Source organism: Rana temporaria, chromosome 9, assembly GCF_905171775.1.
Source record: "Rana temporaria chromosome 9, aRanTem1.1, whole genome shotgun sequence".
NCBI classification, from domain to species: domain Eukaryota; kingdom Metazoa; phylum Chordata; class Amphibia; order Anura; family Ranidae; genus Rana; species Rana temporaria.
In genome coordinates, this window is record NC_053497.1 from 45,108,275 (window position 1) to 45,131,053 (window position 22,779).

General features: G+C 44.2%; 1 protein-coding gene across 3 annotated transcripts in view; it reads right to left on the minus strand.

Annotated features, from left to right (window-relative positions):
* The window catches only part of SUPT5H (SPT5 homolog, DSIF elongation factor subunit), a 46,884-nt gene extending 29,653 nt beyond the window's left edge, over positions 1-17,231 (minus strand). Inside the window, exons 1-5 of one of the 3 annotated variants that reach the window (XM_040323353.1) lie at positions 17,079-17,231; positions 7,717-7,813; positions 6,312-6,489; positions 6,100-6,165; positions 1,229-1,240 (exon numbers count right to left, since the gene is read on the minus strand). In XM_040323353.1, coding sequence (XP_040179287.1) covers positions 1,229-1,240; positions 6,100-6,165; positions 6,312-6,489; positions 7,717-7,797 — 337 coding nt within the window. In that variant the 5' untranslated portion in view covers positions 7,798-7,813; positions 17,079-17,231. Of the gene's footprint in view, positions 1-1,228; positions 1,241-4,546; positions 4,553-6,099; positions 6,166-6,311; positions 6,490-7,716; positions 7,814-17,078 lie in introns of all 3 variants that reach the window. The other 2 variants (XM_040323354.1, XM_040323355.1) reach the window with 2 other exon arrangements.
* Positions 17,232-22,779: the final 5,548 nt, after the last annotated feature.

Below are 22,779 nucleotides of genomic sequence, written 5' to 3' on the forward strand. Positions count from 1 at the left end.
CTGCAAAAAGCACAGAGGTGTGACCCAGGCCTGAGATGTTTAGTAACATAATGGGGTTAAAAAAACTAAAATTAGTACAAAAAGAGCAAATAATTGCTACTGTAAGGGGTTCATTTTTTACTGTGGGACAGTGAAAGTAATATTTACAGTAGAGATTTGCTCTTTTTGTACTATAAAGGGCTATTTTTTTTAACCCCATAATGTTACTGGCCGATTAATCGATTATGAAAATGATAATCGATAAATTTCATAATCGATTAGTTTCGGCCCTACCAGGAATTTTGCAGGCTGTTCTTTAACACTGCAGATGTTTCCAAGCTGTTGAAAACTGAGTTTTTTTTGTTATCTCAGAGGATCTTATTAGAATTCTTTCACATTGCAAGCAGCTATAGGGGTCGATGATGGCTTGTTTTAATAGCTTATGGTTTGTTAGGAATATCTAAATCCAATATCCATAGTGTGGGCACACTTGCACTAACTACAGAATGCAATAAATGGTTTGGTTCCCTCCTCCCTCTAAACCTGTATTTATCCAGCACAATTAGGGGCAATGAGGCACCTCAAGAAGCAGGCTACATAACATATAAAGGGACTGCCCTATACCCTTAGGAGCTATTCCATTTCCTTTTCAGGAAATCAGTCTGTTGCCAAAGAGGGAGACTGTTCTCTTCCCCTCTAACAGCAGAGAACGTGCTCATCTGCCAGAGATATGTTGAACATAGAGTGAACCCAGAAATGCAGTATTGGGGTCTTTTTTTTTTATTTATTTATATGGTCTGCAAAGTGTGTGATGCCAGAATTCTCCCACCTTGCACTTTAACGTTTTCAAATAAAAAATTGGCCAAATGATTACATGGTTTGGAATTTATTGAGCAAAAAAGGCCAACAATGCTTCAAAACCCACTATAGGAGTCTTGTCTCTTAAGCCCTTCCCTTGTTACCTCAGATAAAAAAAAACCTGATTACTGTATGGTGCATTCATATTATATCTGGACTCTCTACAACTTAGCAGCTGTCCAAGTTCTCATCAAGAGAAACAATACGGTGTATGCCGACCCAGGAAGGGCAGCTCACTTACGGCAGATGGCACATAGCCCAGATTTTGAAAGGAAGGAGCAATAATCTACAAGACCTTTATTAATAATCTATTGGTAAAAAAGATAACTTCTTGAAACTTACAATTATACTTCACCTAAGACGGGTTGGTGCACATAGCATGATAACTTACCTTCTATCTCTTCTGTGTGTGCGATGATGAAGCCAAGACACAATGGCGCAAAACATAGCGGCAAAAATCAACCACGAGGCGTAGATGAGGGACCGGAAATGGGGAAAGGGAGAAATTATAATATATGGCACAAAAAGCAGCATGAATCAAGGAGCCAGGTAGACTGCAGAGGGTGGATAAAATGGAATAAGAGGATAAACAAAGGAGCGGTGCTGGGGTGTATGGGAGAATAAGAACAATTAGGGGCTCACACTGATCTCTGTGATATGAAAGACAAGGGTATTGATAACATAAGGGAGACAGCCAATAGGGTTGTTTGACAAAGTCCACTTATAATTTTTTTTAAACTGTACTGAGGCAAGTAGACACACAGTATTAAGAATTCTGGAATTAGAATGCATCCATAAGATACTATGGCAGAGCTTTGCAAGATCAGTAACTAAATTTCAACCTGCAGAGACCTATAAGCAGTAGAAAAAGTATCTACTACATGGATGTGTCCCAAAAAGGCAGTAATGCCATCTAAACTAGAAATCCCATTTCAAGTGGACTTATCTTAAAGCAACATCCAACACCTCTGACAATCCTACTGTATTTTACACTCAATGGAAGTAATTTGTGAAACACATCTCTCCTGAAGAAATCAAGGTTGCAAGATCCTCTAGCAGTCAGTCATGTGAATAATGTCTTATGATCACTACTAAAGGGAAGGTTCAATGCTGATGCACAGCCACTGACTGGCAGTGGCTAGCTATGCCTGAACCCTGGTACCCTAAAGCAATATGGCAGACCATGTGACTAATTCAGCAAAGATCATGTGACCAGCCACTTGAGGGACCCTGCAACCCCAGTTCCTGCAGAAAAGTTTAGCTCTGCACAACAGCTTTTAACCATTTACAGGTCAGTGGTACTCTAAATTTGATAATTTTTTATTTTCAATATGGTGAAGGATTAAAACATCAAGCTTTTATTGCTTTGTGTTCCTAGTTGGGATATTCCCCCTATAGTCTGTCTTGGTAACCGCAGACACTAGGAATTAAAGTGAGAAACTCCATTGTTGACAGGTTTCCAGCAGAACAGATAGAAAGAGGAAATCTCCCAAAAAGACTCCACTTGTCCTGTTGGTAAATAGAAAAAGTGTAAGATTTTATCTGACTTCACCGAGTCTTGAAGCGGGAACATAAACAAGAAAAACCTGATAGAGGTTCTAACCCTTCCCTACTTTACCAAACAAAAAAAGTTGTGACTGGAGTAAGATTGTCAGGAGTGGACAGTGAGTGAGTGGGGACTGCAATTCGAGGACAGGTACGTTTGAAGGGGTTTGATGCTCAACATCTTACAATGCCTGCAGATACAGGGAACACGCAAAGATCATTGCACAACACAGACCCATTTATTGCAGTTCACGTGTTAGGTCAGAGCTCTCTTTGTACACCATTACAATCAACCAGAACTAAGCAAAAACACAAAAATGACACTTAATATACGTACATGTTTCCCAGACACCGATCAGTCGTGTATCACAGGGGCCGCTGAATTGTTCACCTGGGCCATGACCTTACACTGTGTCTCACCCATTCACATTGTTACAGCACTGCTTTATACACTGAATAATCATACTGAGCCTAGATCAGAACCGTGCTCACAAAATCACTTACCTTCCTAAATTCTGAAGATTCCTCATCTTTTCTGCATCTTCAAAAAAAAAATGCCCATAAAGCGAAGTTCCACCCAAAAGTGGAACTTCCGCTTTAAGTACTCCTCGCCCTCTTACATGTAATTTTGTTTGGGGGGGCTTAGGAGTGGAACTTTCTGTCTCACTTCCTCCTTACACCCAGGCGGCGACTCCTCTCGCCTTAAGCGGCCCCTCCCTCTAGGCAATCTCCTGGGACACGTGACAGATCGCCACTCCGGGAGTGCAGCGAGACTTGCGCATGCGCCGTGCGTGCCCAGCCGTGAAGCCGAAAGCTGTCACGGCCCAGTGCGCAGAGCGGCAATGGAGGCACCGGCAGAAAGGAGGGGGAGAGGAGCAACGCTCCGTTCGGCTGCATTACTGGACCGTGGAACAGGTAAGTGTCTGTTTATTAAAGTCAGAAGATACACTTTTTGTAGCTGCTGACTTTTAATAAACCTAAAAGCCTGGAACTCCGCTTTAAAGAGAGCCAATAACCAAACGGCCCTAAAAGCTAAAAATTAAAGAAGAGAAAAAAAAAAAAAAAAAAGAAGGATGGACACTTGTCTCCTCCTATTCACTCTTTGTCAAAACAAATAAAAATTGGATGGAATTGAATTGGTAGACTATGCAAATAGGCCTCACTGTACAGAAACCCAATATCTGGTGAGTACAATGCTGCTGAGCACCACTAGTGGTACATGTCAAACAAGTTGACAAAAAAATAAAAAAAATTACAAAAACACACAATTGTGCAATCATATTGCATTAGCAATGCAATGCCTTAAAGGGTTTGTAAATGTAACATTTTTTCCCCCCTAAATAGCTTCCTTTACCTTAGTGCAGTCCTCCTTCACTTACCTCATCCTTCCATTTTGCTTTTAAATGTCCTTATTTCTTCTGAGAAATCCTCACTTCCTGTTCTTCTGTCTGTAACTACACACAGTAATGCAAGGCTTTCTCCCTGTTGTGGAGAAAGCCTCTTGAGGAGGGGAGGGGGCGAGCAGGACGCTCTCTACTTTGCAGATAGAGAAAGGAGCTGTGTGTTAGTGGGCATCCTGACACTCCTGCTCGCCCCCTCCCCCCTCAAGAGGCGAGTTACAGTCAGAAGAACAGGAAGTGAGGATTTCTCAGAAGAAATAAGGACATTTAAAAGCAAAATCGAAGGATGAGGTAAGTGAAGGAGGACTGCACTAAGGTAAAGGAAGCTATTTAGGGAAAAAAATATTTACCTTTACAAACCCTTTAAAAAGTAAAAAAAAAAAAAAAAAAAAAAAACACCCCTTGATAGACTTCTAGCAATGTGAAAGATTGCAGGCTGTGGTAGCAATGTGAAAAGATTTGGGGACATGCACAGGAAACTATTCAAAAGTGACCACCCACAACCCCACATTTTCCACCTGGAACTATATCTCTGCAAAAACACAGACATATACAGTGTATGGTAGAGAGCTATGAACTATCACATGATGTAATAAATGGATATACCATGAAAATATGATACAAACTGTGTGTCCTATGTATGGGCTGCATCAGGTTTGAAAAGGGGAATTCCTTTTCGCAAACAATAGTTATGAATTCAATAAACAGGATATGAAGTAAACACAACAACTAAAGCATCACACACAAGAAGAAGGATTCATTACCAGACACTAAAAGGAAAGCATGCAGCAGATTAAAAAGATAAACCAAGTCAATGTCTAGCATAACGGATGTCAAACAACTTCAATATTGCAATTCATGAGCCCCACATACAAACTACAAAAGTGTTGTGTGACACATAAGGTGTACCTCAGATATTTACATACAATATACAAGCCCAAACAGGCATCAGTAGCATCCAGTGCCCATAAGACAAGGACATGTCATCCAAACTTCACGATTAGATAATTACAAGAACACATAGAATTCAGGAGCCCATCAATCAAAACCAGGAATGAATAGAAAACCAGTATGTTTAAAAAAAAAAAAAAACATCCAATTCTAGTTAAAACGTTGGCTACCTGGCACCCTAGATTTGTCCAGCCCATTACTGAGACGAGGCCTGGACAAATCTCAGGAACCAGGTAGTAAACTTTTTGCTGACTTTTCCTGATCTCGCCAATAAACATGCCTACTATTCCCAATATAGTCCTGGTGGACCTTAAAGGGTACGTTCACCTTTGGGAACATGTTACATGTTCCCACTGCTGCAACATCTCCCTAATAAGCTGCCTGTAGTGACAGCGAGCTGGGGATCTTCTGACCGATCTCTCGGTCACACTTAAAAGAAACATGGCCATGCGGGGCCTTCGGGGTGCCATTCAATCACAGATTTCTATGAATGGGGGGGGGGGGGGGGCTACAATTACTGACAGCCTTTGTAGTTCCCACTGAAATACCAGGCCGTTGTTGAACTTTCTAGGTAGTGCATTGATGCTTCCTGCCAGCGTGCAACCGCTTGCCCGTACAAGATATGGGCAGACAGCTTACACAGATCGTCTCTGCAGGAGTCCTGCACTGCACCCCCAATCTTATGATAGCAGGTGCATTGCTTTACAGGCTTCTAGTAAAAAAATAAAAAATAAATGCAGATTTTTATTTATTATCTGCAAAAAGATATGCATTTTATTTTGAACTTAAAACTTGGAGCCTGGATTCTTCATTGACTTGTCCATCTCTGCCTAGGCTCAGGTAGTGAACAAAGCAGTCAAGGTAAGAACTAAAGCATCATAACCCTGCCACCAGACAACACATCATTTAACGCCTAAAACTAGACATGGAGACACACCATAAGTGGACTATAAGACATACAGTAGTATAAAGAGTCTATGAAAGACACAAATTCCAGTGTTTGTAGCCACTAAGGAGCATCCAGTTTTTAAGACTAGACTGGACACAGCATGAGATTCTAAAAACCACATAGGTAACAGAACATGAGAGAGCATCACACATACAGTAGCCGAATATCGGAGTCATTTTCTTTCCTATACAAACAATAGCGCCTCAGCCTTCAAGCACCTATCAGACATAAGGCACCCAAAGTCTAAATAAAAACACCACAACAATATGATCCAGACACAAATTCCTTATTATATCAATAGTTTCTTTGTGTGCTCATGTGTGGAAAACTATTTAAATCTAAGGATACAAGAAAAACTTTGCAAAAAGAAAAGAAAGCATGCAAGCCAGAAGGACCCAGATCAAACCATAAGACTACCTTTCTCCAGAATGTCTTCTGCTCCGTCCTCCCACTGATCTTCATCTTCATACTCATCGTCCACATCTGTGGGGAGACAAGACAGCGGATTAATGCTTATGAGAAACACAAATTCCAGCACACCACAAAGAGGTAGAATGCCATTTAACAAACTACATTAAGGAAATAAAAATCAGTGTTTAGTCTGCAAATTGAGGTTCCAAAGTTCTTACCGGCTTCATCTAAAATAAATCCTCCATGTCTGGGTTTTTTCCTAGGACGGTCATCATCATCCTCCTCTTCCTCTTCATCATATTCCTCCTCGTCTTCCTCCTCCACCTCGTCTTCCTCCTCCACTTCCACCTCTTCAGCCTTCTCGCTGCCAGCAACGCTGGCTTTTTCCTCTACTTCCTGTGATCCAACACAAATACCATGTACAGACTGAACACAAACTGCAGATTAAAGCAAACCAGTCACACTTGGGCTTATACATTTTTTTAATTAATTGTCCTTCTAGGCTAGGGAGGTGGAAGGGTACCGTGCATCCGGAAAGTATTCACAGCACTTCACTTTTTCCACATACTTTACGGATGCACTGTATATAAGAAAGACAGCTTACATCATCTCACACTTTAATTTGCAATAATAAAAAAAAAAAGGCTCAAAACATGAACGGACAACCGGTTAGGCTAGGTTCAAACTGTAGCATGTGGTGCATCCAAGGCTGCTGACAAGGCAGTACAGCTGGCCCTCCTGTACCAGGCCAGTTTAAAAGGGGGTCCTGGGCAGGAGAGCCGGCTGTACTGCCTTCTTGCTGACACTGATCCTCTTGTGGCTCCCGCTGCAGTGCCGCCAGCTCTCCTCCTACTTACCGCCATACTTCTCCTCCTCTCCTTCCCTCCAGCTGCACTGCAAGGGGATCAGTGTCACGTATCTGTGCCCCCAACCCCCTGCTGTATGGGTACCCTGTGAAAACCTCTACTGTCTGGGCCCCCCTCTGTACCCTTTCCATCGCTGGCGGCTTCCCTCCCGCTCCTGTGTCGATTCATAATTGAAGCATAGTAAACTGTGTCTAATATACTTCAGTTTGCGCTTTGCTTTCTGAAGGGCAGTCAGCATTTGAATCGCTCAGAGAGCATTTGACAGGGAGTTGGGGGGGGCGGCCCTTTCAGGTAGGCAGGACAAGGCCCTGAGATGTCTAACAACAGCTCTCGTTTGAATAGCCACTGAATGCCTTTTTAGTTGAATGGACTGCTGTACCCGCTTTTCCCACAAGGAAAAAAAATAACCGACCCCCCCCCCCCCCCCTTTTTAAACATGGCTGCATGATACTTTGGCAACATATGGTTTTATGCACCAGAAAACACACAGTGTTTTCTGATGCATGGAGATGCCTTTAGGAATTAACGGCACCCCCATGCAACTGCGAAACAGCAGTGCATTTTGGCTGCAGGAACAGGAATGCAGACGATTTACACACAATCCTGCACCCTCAATAGTGTGGACCTCACCAAAGCCATCAGCTGTACACAGTTACAAACACTAAACTTGGCCAGTCAGCAGCATGAAGGCTGTCAGACAGTGTATGAAAAGGAGAAAATATATACCAAATAAATGCAGTAAAAGACAGCCACTCACCTCATTATCCTCTGCTTCTTCAGGCTCACTACTCTTCTCACTCTCCTCCTCGGAGAAATTGCTGTCCTCGCTGTCCGACATTTTCTTCCACTAAATACTGAAACAAGAACAACAAAACGGCATGATTATATGCAGGTTAATCTACACTGGATTTTTTCTGTTTACATGCACATAAAAGTTGGTTGTGAGCAGTAATAAAAATACTGTAATCCAAGGAAGTTTTCTAAAATAATTAAAATTAACCACTTGACCTCAGGAAGGTTTTACCCCTTTCATAACCAGGGCATTTCAACACTGCACTACTTTAACACGGTCATGCAACACTGTACACAAATTACATTTATACCTTATTTTTTTTCCCCTCACTACGTTTTTTTTTTTTAAACAAAAAAAACAAACAAAAACAATAATTTTCTATAAAACTTCCAATAAAGTCAAATTGTTTCATAAATTTAGGAAAAAGTTTATTCGGCTACATGTCCACAAACTATGGTGTAAATATATATAGGAATTTACGCAATATAAGGCAATCAAGGGGTTCACCGTGTGCCTAGCAAGTCAACGTGTGTAATATGTGCTGCTTTTACAACGTGATCTGGCTGCTTTGCAAGGAGAAGAAAACAGCCAGATCGCAGCTCACAGCAAGACTCTGCTGTGATTGGACACAGCCGATCAGCGGGTCTCAGCCATATAGCATTGGCTGACACCTGCTGACATAATCATGCTGTGTCCGAACACAGCGTGTGCCCCAAACCTAGAAGCAATCCAGAAATGGTCAATTTACATTACCGAGCCTGCAGCTGCCGCACGGTCACTGTAAATCTATTTTAGTATTTATTTTCTTAAAGGATAATGAAACCCAAGAACAAAATGCAACACATTGCAGCTTTCCCTAATTTAAATATGATCCACCCCTTCCTGTTTAAGATATGCCCTGAAATTTTCCAGTGTGGATAGTTTTGAGGGCCTTGGGGGGGGGGGGGGGGGTTCTCCTAATCTGCAGAGATTTCCTGCAAAAAGTGAACAGGGTTATAACCATCCCTTACTCTATCCAAAATGGAAAAAAAATAAGTGTTTCCTATAGTTCTACTTTAAGCACAAATATCTGCTAAATTTATGGAGGACTAAGAGGACATCAGAAAACATGTAGCACAGTGATGAAGGTATGAGGTCCAGGCAGTGAGCAAAGGAAGGATTGGGGGCGGGAACAAATAAATCCATTTGTTTATTTTTTTCATCAGCAATCAACAGAAATCAAATTAAGATACCTTAAAATGTACAACTGACACAAGCAAAGGATTACAGGAGAGTCCTACTACCTACCTACCATGTATAGGTGTGACCATGTCAGTGTTCCTTGCGTCTGCACCATTCCTTTCATACCGGCAGCAGTGCGGCCGCTTTATGGGGGCGCCAGACCGATTTATCTTGTGGCCCAGTCCACCTCATAAGACTGACGCTACACCAAAAGTGTAGCGCAAGCCGGCGGGGACTCTTTTCATGCTGCCCCCCGCAAAGTGCTGCCCTAGGCCTGGGCCAAGATACAGCACTGTTTTACTTTAACTGACAATTGTCGTGCGAAGTTGTACCCAAGTAAAATTTATGTCTTTTCCCCTCAAATAGGAGCTTTCTTTTGGTGGTATTTTATCACCTCAGCGGGTTTTATTTTTTGTGCTTCAAACAAAAAAAATAATGATTTTTTTTTTTAAACAATACTTTTTACTTTAATGTATATCCAATAAAAAATGTAAAAAAAAAAAAAAAAAAAACCCGAATTTCTTTATATATTTAGGCCAATATGTATTCTGCTACATATTTTTGGAAACAAAAAATCCCAATAAGCGTATATTAATTGGTTTACACAAAAGTTATAGCATCTAGGAAATAGGGGATTTGTTATGGCATTTTTATTTATTTTGTATTATTTTACTAGTAATGGCGGTGATCAGCGATTTTTAGCAGGACTGACATTGTGCCGGACAGATCGAACAACGAGTTAACCGTGTTCCCTCAGTGTGTTTCTAACTGTGTGGGGGATGGGCTCACTGCATGGACACACTGATTAGCAGGAACACTAGAACAGAGTGTCCATGCCTGTCTCTGCAGGGAGCAATCACGTGTGGCTGGTGGATATCGCGTCCGCCGGGCCAGCTGATAGGTTCCCCCTGTGGCCAAATAGTGCGCGATCACGGCTCCGGCGGCGCACACGCCCGCCCCCCACCCCCAGGGGCTATTGACAAAATCACATACAGGTGTAAAAGAGCCTCCTTGCCACAGTATATGTACAGCAGGCAGATAGGAAGTTGTTAAAGAGAACCTGCATTTACAATGGATTACAACATAGAGGGCTATTGCTCCCCTATTTGATAGCATTAAAGGGGTTGTAAAGGAAAAACATTTTTTTCATTATAAGCATCCTTTACCTGCAGACATTCCTCTTTTCACTTCCTCATTGTTAGTTTTTGGTCAAAAGTTGCTCTATTTCTTCTCCGTTTTGTTCACTTCCTGCTTGTCTGATTTTACTGACCACCGTGATGGGAGGCTTTACTGCGGTGGTCAGTGACGTGCTCACCCCCTCCTGGGAACTACATCTGTGCGGCAGGATGCTCTCTACGTGTTAGAGACTTCAAGGAGGTGTGAATTACTGGGCGTGCCGCAATTCATACTGGGAAATGTAGTTCTTACATGAATGAACGATGCAAACCAGGAAGTGAATAAGATCAGAAACTAGAACGCCAGAAGTGATATAGATGAAGGAATTTAATAGGTATTTACTCGTTTTTTTAACAGAATCATTACACTATTCTGTCTGTCTACCTTGCAGACATTAATTTTAGGCAAAAAAAAAAAAAAAAATCCTTTAGTGACCCTTTAAAAGACGGGGGGAGAATTTTTTTTTTTTTTTTTTTAATAATTCCCAAAATATTTTTAAAAGTTAAAGCGTTTGTTACCCCAAAACATCATATTCCTGTTATGTGTCTGCTGTACCATGTACTTGTATGAAAAAGTTTCCTGTTCTCTTTGTATTGCTTCATATGTGTGTGAAATCCCCGGTGTTCGACAGTCTCTATGCTTTCCTATTAAAAACGGACCACACTAGACAGGAGAACACAGTGTGGTCAGTTCTCTAGCTATGCTGGGAACTCAGTGTACTCTCCTCCAATGATGGTTTTGACAGGTAACCGCTCCCACATCTGCTCGGATCACTTTGCAGTCTTCTGGGACTTGTCACGGGTCACAACGCACAGAGCGCCTTGCAGTGTCACAGCCGGGTGTCCACAGTTTAGATGCCAGCACCGGGGACAGAAGACCAATGGAATGAATGACTCACGTGAGCACATTGCTTGATCATGGGACAGGTGAGTGGCGGTTTATGAAAAGTCAACAGCTACAATTTTTGTAACTGCTGAGTTTTAATAAACACAAATTTGACTGGAGCTCCACTTTAACATAAATACATCATCAACATTAACAGTTATCATCCAAGGCATGCCTTGCATGTAACTTTTTGGAAAACAATTACAGTGGGTTTAGATTTGCTAAATGGTTTTTCATTAAAGGATTTGTCTCAAACGGCCACTTTTTCTTGACAGCTTGGTCAGTTAAGACCCCTTTCACACTGAGGGCGTATTGCAGGCGCTATAGCGTTAAAAAATAGCGCCTTCAAACAGCTGCTCCATTGTCTCCAGTGTGAAAGCCTGAGCGTTGCGCTAGCAGGACGGTAAAAAAAGTCCAGCAGGTCTCCCAGAAGGCAGTGTGTCTCCTGCTTTGCACATGCTCAGTTGCTCTCTTATTCGGCTCTGATGAATTTGTAGAGGTTGATCTGCTGACAGCCTTAAAGCGGAATGCTTTCTACATTCATATGGGCAAATAAATCAGTTAGAATTAAATTAAGTACGCCTATGAGATCGGCAGAACAGGGGGGGTTGGATTTTTCCAGATTTTCACAAGTATTATTTAGCTACACAGCTGGTGACGGTGGGGAGATGGTTGAACATTGACGGGTTTGACTCCACTACTATGTTAGAAGCAGTGGTGGTCCAATCGGTAGTGGCACTGCAGGGACTGTTATATAGGGGGCTAAAATCAAGGCGAGAATTGACTCCTTCAATGAGAACAACAGTTAAAATATGGAAAGCGGCTACGGTAAATAAGGGATACTCGGAAATCCCCCATTTACCGTAGGCGAATCCGCCGCGGAGACCACAGTTATCATTTACAGGACCACTCAAAGAAAAGATGGATATCTCGGTTGTGGCAGCAGCTGCTGCCGTTACCGAGATATCCATCTTTAAAGTACCGAAGTATATGTACATGAGCGGGTCCTTAAGTGGTTAAAGAAAGGGGAGGAAATTAATGTAGAGAGGAAAATTGTGTTAGATGAAATGAATGTTAGTGGAATTGTTTGGAGGTTCAAGAAAGAGCAGATACATTTTATTGTTAGAGCCGGTTCACACTGCGGCGGCACGGCTTCGGGGGCGACTCTGCAAGTCATCCTGAAGACGACTTCAGAGGCGATTAGCAAAATGACTTCTGTATAGAAGTCAATGCAAGTCGCCCTGAGCCACCCCCGAAGTCGTGCAAGAACCTTTTTCTAAGTTGGAGTGACTTGCGCCGCTCCTATTAGAACGGTTCTATTGCATAGAATGGGACGCGACTCGTCAGGCGGCTGAGCCGCCTGACGAGTCGCCCCAGTGTGAACCGGCTCTAAAGGTGAAATGTGTATGTATATGTATGTTTTTTTTTTCTTTTTGTATGGAAAATTAATAAAGAGATTTATAATGAGAAGCAATTATACATTCTGAAAACACCAGGTGTAAATTAAGTCTAGGGGAGACACGAAAAAAAAAAAAGGGCAGTTTGGGGACTGAGTTAAAATATAACTGTCTGGATCTATGCATTTTTAGTGCTTTTTTGCATTTTGCTGATTTTTTTTGTTGTCCCCCAGAAAAGTAATAGAGGGGAAATCTTCCAATGGGGACACTAGTTCTCATGATCTGGGGGCGCCCAAGGAATTCCTCTAAAGGATAAGTTTACTTTTAGTAACATGTTACAAATCCACCGGTCCCCATACCTCCCCCGATGTGACAGGCGATCTTCTTCCCCCGCTCTCTGTCATTCTCTGAACAGGAAACTGCAAGGTCCATCAGCCTTCGCAGCTGTTGGCTTGTAGTTCTCAATGAATTTCTATGGTGCTGTTGACTGCTCTGGTAGTTCATTGATGCTTCCCGTTAGTGTATAACTGCTTGGCTGTACAATGCACGGCCAAACAGCTTACATAGAGAGTCTGCAAGAGCCCTGCATTGCACCCATTTTCTGATCATCGGTGCAATGTTTTTCAGGCTCCCAAATTAAAAATAAATAAATGTACATTATTAAACCTGCAAAAAGATGTGCATTTATTATTTTTAAAGGTGAACTTATGCTTTAAAGCGATAATAAAGTATTGTTATTTTAATGTATTGGTAAAAATAAAAAACACGTCACATTTACCTTCTCTGCATAGTGGTTTTGCACAGAGCAGTCCCAATCCTCTTCTCGGGTCCCTCTTCCGTGCACCTGGCCCCTCCCTCCTGTGGAGTGCCCCCACAGCAAGCAGGTTGCTATGGATGCACCCCGAGTCGAGGCTCCCCGTTTCCATTTAGACACGAGGTGGGATCTGATTGACAGCGGCGGGAGCCAAGGGCGCTTTGCTGTTTTCGCAGCCAATTAGGAAGGAGAGTTCCAGACAGCCTAGTCTCTCATGCAACATCGCTGGATCGAGATGGGGCTCAGGTAAGTATTAAGGGGCTGATGCACACAGAATTTTTTTTTTTTTTTTTATCTTAACCACCTCCCACTGCACATATACAGCCGGGTGGGTGTTTCCTCCTGAGTGGATGTTCAGGAACATCCCTCAGAAAGAGGGGGATCGCGTGCCCGCGCAGGGGTGCGATCCCAATGTGCTTATGTCACCCAGACATGGCGCATCTCTGAGCACCGCTGCTCTGTCTCAGAAAACCAGGAGGAGTGTACTGGATGGCCGAGGGGGGATTGTGGACATCAATGGAGAGAGAGAAGGAGCTCAGGTAAGCAATTGGGGGGTGCTGGGGCAGGAGGGTTCTGCGATTGGTCCTCCTAAACACATGATGGCTGTTTCCAATCACAGCCGTCATGTGATGTAAATAGTGAGCTGGTTGCTAGGCGATCGGCTCTCCTCACACGGAAGTTGTCAGTGAGGAGAGGAGAGCGGATCTCTGCAGCCGGCCAGTGATCAGTGAGTATGAGCCGTTTTTTTACACATTGATCACTGGCCCAGTGTAGACACAATTTTTGTTTGTTTTATGGTTGAACTGGATGGACTTATGTATTTTTTTCAACCTAACTATGTGACACTTGTCTCAACACAATAAACACACAAAGACCGCAAAATGGTACCCCCAAAACACTGTCCCCACACAATAAAAACACCTGTCCCAGAAAAATCATATGTCCCAATGATCATCTGCACACATATGTCTGTGATCACACAAACCAATTACAGTATACACTTAGCATGATTTTTTTTTTTTTTTTAACAAAGAAATGTTGCAGAATACATTTTGGCTTAAATGTATGAACAAAATTTGATTTTATTGGATTTCTTTTAAAATAGAAAGAAGAAATTTTATTTTTTTCCAAATCTCCACTCTTTTCGCAAAAAATAAGAAAACGTGAGTCGTGAATAAATACCACCAAAAGAAAGCTATATTTGTGAGAACAAAATGATAAAAATGTAATTTGGGTACAGCGCTGCATGACCGCGCAATTGTCATTGAAAGTGCGAGACAGCTGAAAATTGGTCTGGGAAGGAAGGGGGTGAAAGTGGCTGGTATTGAAGTGGTTAATTCATAGAATGCAATAACGTGGTTTGTAAAGCCACTTGTTTATGACCATACAATCTCCTGTGTTTAATAACGATATGTGCCCCAGTGTATGTGTTTTACCTTATTTCATAGCGCCTCCTGGTGCTCACGTGACTGCTCGGCTCTCTTCTCTCCCGGGTTGACAACTACAGCGGGAGGAGCTTGCTGATGTCAGTTTGGGTGGAGCGAGCTGAGCAGTCACGCGAGTGCTGGGAGTTGCTGCAACATAAGGTAGAAATCATCTTTTTTTTTAAAAAACATGTCATTATTAAACACAGGCGATTGTATGAAAATACAATTTTCATACAAAAATTGGAGTATAGAGGAGACAGTGGATGACAGAGGCACGTAAACTGACCATGGTGTCAGAGCTCAGCAGCTATGATAAACCGTGTTGTTTACAGGGAGGTGGGTAGAACCAGTCAGGATCAGTCAGGTATGTCAGGTGATACAGGGGGCCAAATTACACAGCACAAGCATTTGGCTGCATCACATGCTTTAAGGGAGCAGGATCAATTTATTTTTATTTTTTTAACAAACGCTTTAAAATAAATAAAAAACCTTCTGCCTTTAAAGTGATTGTAAAGGCTCATTTTTATTTTTATTTTTTATTACGTCCTCTGTGCAGTTGGTTTTACACAGAGCAGCCCAGATCCTCCTCTTCTCAGGTTCCTCTTTGCTGCACCTAGTCCCTCCCTCTTTTGAGTGCCCCTCAGCCAGCAGCTTGCTACAGGGGTCACCCAAGTGAGTCAGAGCGCCTTGTATCTATTAAGGCAGAGCCCCGAACCCTCTCTCCCCCGATTGGCTGACAGCCGCAAGAGCCAATAGCACCACTGCTGTCTCAGCCAACCAGGAGAAGTATACTGGATGGCCGAGGGGGGGATTGTGGACATCGCTGGAGAGAGAAGGAGCTCAGGTAGGCAATTGGGGGGTGCTGGGGAAGGCTGCTACACACAGAAAGTTTATCATCTTAATGCATTAAAATAAAAAAACTTCTGCTTTTATAACCTCTTTAATTTGCAGGAATTTCAGCTCACTTCCTGTTTTGGTTATGATGCAGGAAGTGAAGGGAAATCTCTCCAATGGGGCCAAATGGCAAAGAAACAGGGGTTCTAACCCTCCCTTACTCTATCCAAAATAAAAACAAAATGGCCTAAAGTTCTACATGAAAACATAACTTTATCTGGAAAGGAAAGTTCTGTATACCTTTCTTATCCCCCTCAGCTTGTAGATTAGAAGCCCCCCCAACCTCCTGGAACACATGAAACATCCCAGGGCGCTCTGGGTCCATTCAGAAAGCGCATGCACAATATCTACAATGGTGGGGTTGGTGACCTGCAGACTGCCAAAGACCACTTACCTGTCCAGGGATCCCGCTCTGTCCTCGGGCCGGGTGAAGGCAGAGAGTAAGGATGAGCTCTGGCGTGTTCGCATAGAACACGTGCAGAGCCCGCCAGGAAGTGTGCACGGCGCTGCGCTAATAACAGCCAGGGAGACATTTCACGATCCCTGCAGCCGAGCATCGGGACAATGTCTCCCTGGCTGTGATTAGCACAGCGCCGTGCGCACTTCCTGGCGGGCTCCGCACGTGTTCTATGCGAACACGCCGGAGCTCATCCTTAGCAGAGAGGGGTCCCTGGACAGGTAAGACCCCTTTCACACTGGGGTGGTTTGCAGGTACTATTGCGCCAAAAATTGCACCTGCAAACTGACCTGGCCGCTGTTTCTCCAGTGTGAAAGCCAGATGGCTTTCACAGTGGAGCTGTGCGCTAGTAGGACCGCTCCAAAAGTCCTGCTAGCTGCATCTTTGGAGCGGTGTGTTTACCACTCCTTCCCATAGAAAGCAATGGGAAACCACGGCTATACCGCCAGCAATACACCTCTGCAGAGGCGCATTGCGGGTGGTATTAACCCCTTTTCAGCCGCTAGCAGGGGTAAAACCTCCCCGATAGCGGCTGAATACCACCACAAATCCGACGGTAAAGCGCCATTAAAAATAGCGGCGCTTTTCCCGCCACCGCACCTCCCGACAGTGCGAAAGGGGCCTTAGTGTCCTTTTATTCAAAGTCAGCAGCTGCAGCATTTATAGCTGCTGACTATTAAATTTTTTATAACTGACTGGGACTCAGTAACTGAAAGTAACGAGACATTCCTAAAGTAAAAGGAGATAATAGGAGGGGGGAGGGGCTCATCATAAGTAAAAGCTTTATTATGACTTTTATTGGAAAGCACAGCTGCTCTCCTCATTACAATAGAATGACTGAGCACATCCACATTTGGGGGCCCCCGGAGGTGACAGAGGAGTCCTGCCTTGTCCCAGGTCAGTCATTGAGGAAGCACGTAGGCCCAGGCCCGGTCAGCATCCCCAGATGGAACCCCCTCACCTCTCCCAGTATAGTTATCAGTGGGAGAGGCCCTCCATTCCCTGGCTGTACGGGCACAACGCACAGACAATATCCGTCTACACGGAACACTCACCGCCCGCACACCGGAGGAGGACGCCACAGAAAGCCGCAGTCCCAGTCGGAAAAGCCCCGTCCGCACCAGGAAGTGACGTAAACACAGGCCTGAGCAAACGGCGAAACGTCGCACCGGAAATGACGACGCCTAGTCTGGAGAGCGCAGAAACTGAGACCAAATGAGTTGAATAGAAGATGTGTGTGTTTGTGTGACCATTATAGACATGCATAGAGGAGGACGGTGAGGGCGGTGTTCTGTCGAGAAGTGCCCATGTTCTATCAATATCTCCAACCCATCAGAATCTCTCACTACGTCACCTCCGGTTTATTAAAAACCTTAGTAATCTGAGATTTTGATGGGTTGGTGTTTGGACACAACACCGACAACCGAATAGGGTCCAGTACGGGAAGACTGAGCTGTTTTGACGGTGTGTTGTCATATTCTGCTCCCTATCGCAGAATGCTGCGGAAGTCACGTGGCGGCCAACTGCCCATGCACAATGCGCTCCAACGGCAAATGCGATGCGTTCCAGGGGATTTACACCACTACATTCCAGTGAACCCATCACAATTTGTCACGGAAGTGACGTATTATCATAGACGGAGCGAGGGGAGACAGAGAGAGACACATTCAGAGCGAGAGAGAAATAGAGATACTGAGATACATTCAGAGCGAGAGAGGGATACAGATATAGGCTGCATTCACACCTGAACGCGGCGTATTGTAGCGCGATTTGCCGCGACAAATTGCAGCGTTTTGTCCCGCGATTTGCCGCGACAAAACGCGTAGTTTTTTAGCCTACAATACACTGGAGGGGTGATTTTACATTGCCAGAAAAAAAGGGTCTGGGACTTGTTTTGAGCTTCAGGCGTTTCGGCGTTCGGCGTGGAGATGTGAACCATCTCTATAGCCGACAATGTTAATCACCCCTCCAGCGTATTTCAGCGTCGGGCGTGAATACGCCTAGGTGTGAATGGAGCCATAGAGTTACCGAGAGAGAGCCGGGGCTCAGGGAGGGGATTACCTCCCCTATGTGCATTACTTCCCTTATATAAAATATATGTACAACGTCTCTCTCTCGCTCTGAATGTATCTCAGTATCTCTATATCTCTATTTCTCTCTCGCTCTGAATGTGTCTCTCTCTGTCTCCCCCCGCTCCGTCTATGGTAATACGTCACTTCGGTGACAAATTGTGATGGGTTCACTGAAGGGTAGTGTCGTAAATCATGTGGAACGCGTCGCAATTGCGGTTGGAACGCATTGCGCATGCGCAGTTGTCCGCCACGTGACTTCCGCAGCATTCTACGAGAGGCAGCAGAATATGACGATACAACGGCACAGCGGCTAACGAGGACAAAGTTGTCACCGCCTCGGAGGTGGTCATTTTATCGGCTAGTATCGGAGCGGAGTAAGAATCTCCGCTCATAATATCCTGCATCGGACTCTATTCAGTTGCCAGTGTTGTGTCCAATCGCCAATTCGTCAAAAGCTCCAATTACTGCTGGTTTTAAAGTGGAGGTCCACACAAAAATAGAACCTCCGCTGTCCGGATTCCTCCCCCCCTCCGGTGTCACATTTGGCACCTTTCAGGGGGGAGCAGATACTTGTCTAGGTATTTGCACCCACTTCTGGGCATAGACCCCCGCAGATCTGCCGCAGTCTACACCGGCCAGAAGACAGCAGGGAACAGTGGCATTGCGCAGCGCGAGTTGCGCATGCGCAGTAGGGAGCCAGGAAGTGAAGCCGCAAGGCTTCACTTCCTGATTCCCTTACCGAAGATGGCAGCAGCATCTGAGGAACGGGTCGGACTCGGGTGCCGACATCGCGGGTGCGCTGGACAGGTAAGTGTCCTTATTTTAAAAGTCAGCAGCGTGATTGTAGCTGCTGGCTTTTTAAAAAACAAATAAAAAATGTAGGCGGACCTCCGCTTTAAATAAATCAGAAGTTAAAGGGGTTGTAAAGACAAAAATATTTTCCTCTTAATGTCTGACAGTAGCTGATAAAGTAAAAAGTAATGTTTTGCATTATAACTAGTTTGATACCTGTTGAAATCGAGCTGTTTTATTCACCTCCGTCACTCCTGAATCATTATTCTCACTGACTTCCTGGTTTGCGGTGCGCATTCATTCTTGCTACATCACGGCCTAATGGGAACTACAGTTCCCATTAGGCTTAGCCTCCATGCCTGTGAGGGATAAGAGAGCATCTTCACGCAGGGCTGTAGTCATAGGGAGGGGGTGAGCACATTCTGCTTTCCACCATGCAAAACGGCTCAGATGCTGGTGGAAAGCAAGAAGAGGAGTGACAGGAAATGGCATTTTCAAACCTGGATTACTGTATTTTGGAGGTCAAAAGGAAAAACGAGGTAAGTGATATTTAAATGCTCTAGCTTACAGCAATCAATTGATCTAATAAAAAACGAACCTTTAGTGTTCCTTTAAGCAGTTGGAGTTTCTGACAGGTTGAAGAACTTGACAGAACAGAATAATGGATCAGATCAACACAGAGTGGGGCTGTGGATATGAGGAAATATTAAAGTGCCACGTCCCGATATAGTTGAAACGAGATTGTATACACATGTGCGTATAAGGAAGGATACACACGTGCATAAGGAAGATAATGGACTTTTGAGGCGTAATATAGTTAAAATTATGGATATTTAATATAGAAATGTAATTTAAAATACAAAACATACATAAGAAAGTGCCAGAAATACGGCCAATGATTGATGACAGGCCACCTACTACCTAAAATTACAGTTACAAAGGTCAACAAAATTGGAAGACTCGCAACCACTTAATCGTAGAATTTGAAGACCGGTTGAATTCTCAGAAGGTGGGATGTCACGCAGTGTTCAGCCCGACATGTTCAAGGGACAAGAGAATTTAGACTAGGATTGTTGGCAAGTAAGAGGCAGCTGCTTTGGGCCCCACAACAATGACAGGGCCTTTTTGCCCTGCCTTAAAGACGGCCCTGAATAAGAGGTACTACTGTGTGCAGCCAAAGGAGTGGTTATTCACACACATTAGTCTGGAGTACCTGCAGTGGCCGGGGAGCAGCGAAGTGGCATCATCTTGAGACATGTATAGATGGGTTTCATTTATAGGGGACCCTCTGGTGACACGGTGGCTTCAAAGAAAGCCAAACTTTTATTTTCATGTTGGATGGAGCTGGGAATGGATAACATCCCTGTCACAAGTATTTATTTTTGCCATCCGAGTGCCATTTGAGATATTTAACTTAAAGTGATTGTAAACGATCACCCTGTAAAACAACCCACTCAGCGTAACCACTGCAGCCCCGGAAGGTTTTATCCCCTTTGTGACCAGAGAGAGCACTTTTTACAATTTGGCGCTGCGTCGCTTTAACTTGTAATTGCGTGGTCATGCAATGCTGTACCCAAACAAAATTTGCATCCTTTTTTTCCCCACAAATATAGTTTTTTTTTGTGCTATTTGATCACTTCTGTGAGGTTTTTTTTGCGCTATACACAAAAAGAGAGTAACCATTTTGAAAAAAATATATATTTTTTTTACTTTTTGCTATAATTAACCACTTCCATACAGGGTACTTACGCAGCTTCCCGCCCAAGCCAATTTTCAGCTTTCAGCACTGTCGCACTTTGAATGGCAATTGCGCGGTCATGCTACACTGTACCCAAAAAAAATTGGCGTCCTTTTTTCCCCACGAATAGAGCTTTCTTTTGGTGGTATTCGATCACCTCTGCGATTTTTTTTTTTGCGCAACAACTAAAAAAAGGCTGAAAATTTGGAAAAAAAATTAAGTTTTTATTTTTTTCTGTTAATTTTTTTGTAAATAAGTTTTCTCTTTCAATTACGGGCACTGATATGGCGGCACTAATGGGCACCGATGAGATGGCACTGATGGACATCGATGAGGTAGTACTGACGGGCACAGATGAGGTGGCACTGATTGGCGGCGCTGGTATGCGACACTGATGGGCACACATAGGCGGCACTGATGGGCACACATAGGCGGCACTGATGGGCACACATAGGCGGCACTGATGGGCACACATAGGCGGCACTGATGGGCACACATAGGCGGCACTGATGGGCACTCATGGGCGGCACTGGGCACTCATAGGCGGCACAGATGGGCACTCATGGGCGGCACTGATGGATACTTATGGGTGGCACAGATGGGCACTGATAGGTGGGCACTGGGCATGGATGGGCACTGTGGGGTGGCACTGATGGACACTGGGGTGCCACTGATGGACACTGGGGTGGCGCTGATGGACACTGGGGTGGCGCTGATGGACACTGGGGTGGCAGCACTGATTTTTGCCAGGTTGCCAGTCAGTGCCCATTTGTGGGCACTGACTGGCATCTTTTTTTTTTTTTTTTTTTTAGACTTTTTTTTTTCTGTCATTTTTTTTTTTTTTTTGCCCACCCTGGTGCTCCAGGGTGGGCATCCCTGGTGGTCCAGTGTGGCGATCCGAGGGGGGGCTGCGCTGATAAACAATCAGCACTAACCCCCCCTGTCAGGAGAGCCGCCGATCGGCTATCCTCTACTCGCGTCTGTCAGACGCGAGTGAGGAAGAGCCATCGACGGCTCTTCCTGTTTACATCGTGATCAGCCGTGGTTGGACACGGCTGATCACGTGGTAAAGAGTCTCCGCCGGAGGCTCTTTACCGAGATCGGAGATGCAGGGTGTCAGACTGACACCCCGCATCACCGATCGCCGCGATGCGCGCCCCCACGGGCGCGCGCGGCATGAAATCCTGCAGGACGTTCTAGAACGTCCTGTCAGGATTTCATAACCACTTCCCGGACGTAAATCGGCCATAGGCCGGGCGGGAAGTGGTTAATATCCCCAAAAAAGTTTTTTTTTTTTTTTTTTTAAATCTTCACCAGTTTAGGCAAATATATATTCTTCTACATATTTTTGGTAAAAAAAACTGCAATAAGCGTATAATAATTTGTTTGCGCAAAAGGTGTAGCGTCTACAAACTATGGGAAAGATTTATGGCATTTTTTTCTAGTAATGGCGTTGATCTGCAATTTTTAGCAGTATTATGACATTGCAGTGGACAGATCAGACACTTTTGACAGATTTTTGGGACCATTGACATTTATACAGCGATCAGTGCTATAAAAATGCACGGATTTCTGTGTAAATTACACTGGTAGGAAAGGGGGTTAACACTAGGGGTGATCAAGGGGTTAAATGTGTGTTCCCTCAGTGTATTCTAACTGTATTGGGATAGGATTGAGTAGGAGATGAGACATTTTGCTGTTCCTACTTACCAGGAGGAACAAACTACATGTCTCCTCTCCTCTGACAGCTCTGGGATTTGTGTGTTTAAACACACACAAATCCCTGTGCTTGCGCTCGTGCACAAGACCGTGCGTGGCGAGCCGCGATCGCCAGCCAAGCACATCGGGTCCCCAGCTGTGCAGTGGATGCACGGGTGCCCTCTGGTGGCTCTAAAAGGAAACCCTGTACCCGTAGGGGTGCCATTCTGCCCCCGTAAATATACGTGAGCCGGTTGGGAACCGGTTAAACAATGTCAACAATAGAAGCCTTCATAATTTCCTAACAGGTTCTTAAAAAGGTAATTCACCCAAAAATGTGATAATTCACATATAGATGGAGTCATTTCAATGACTTCTGTTATGTCTTGGCTACTCCAACAGTGAGATTCAGATTCAGAATACTTTATTGATCCCAAAGGGAAATTATTGGTGAGA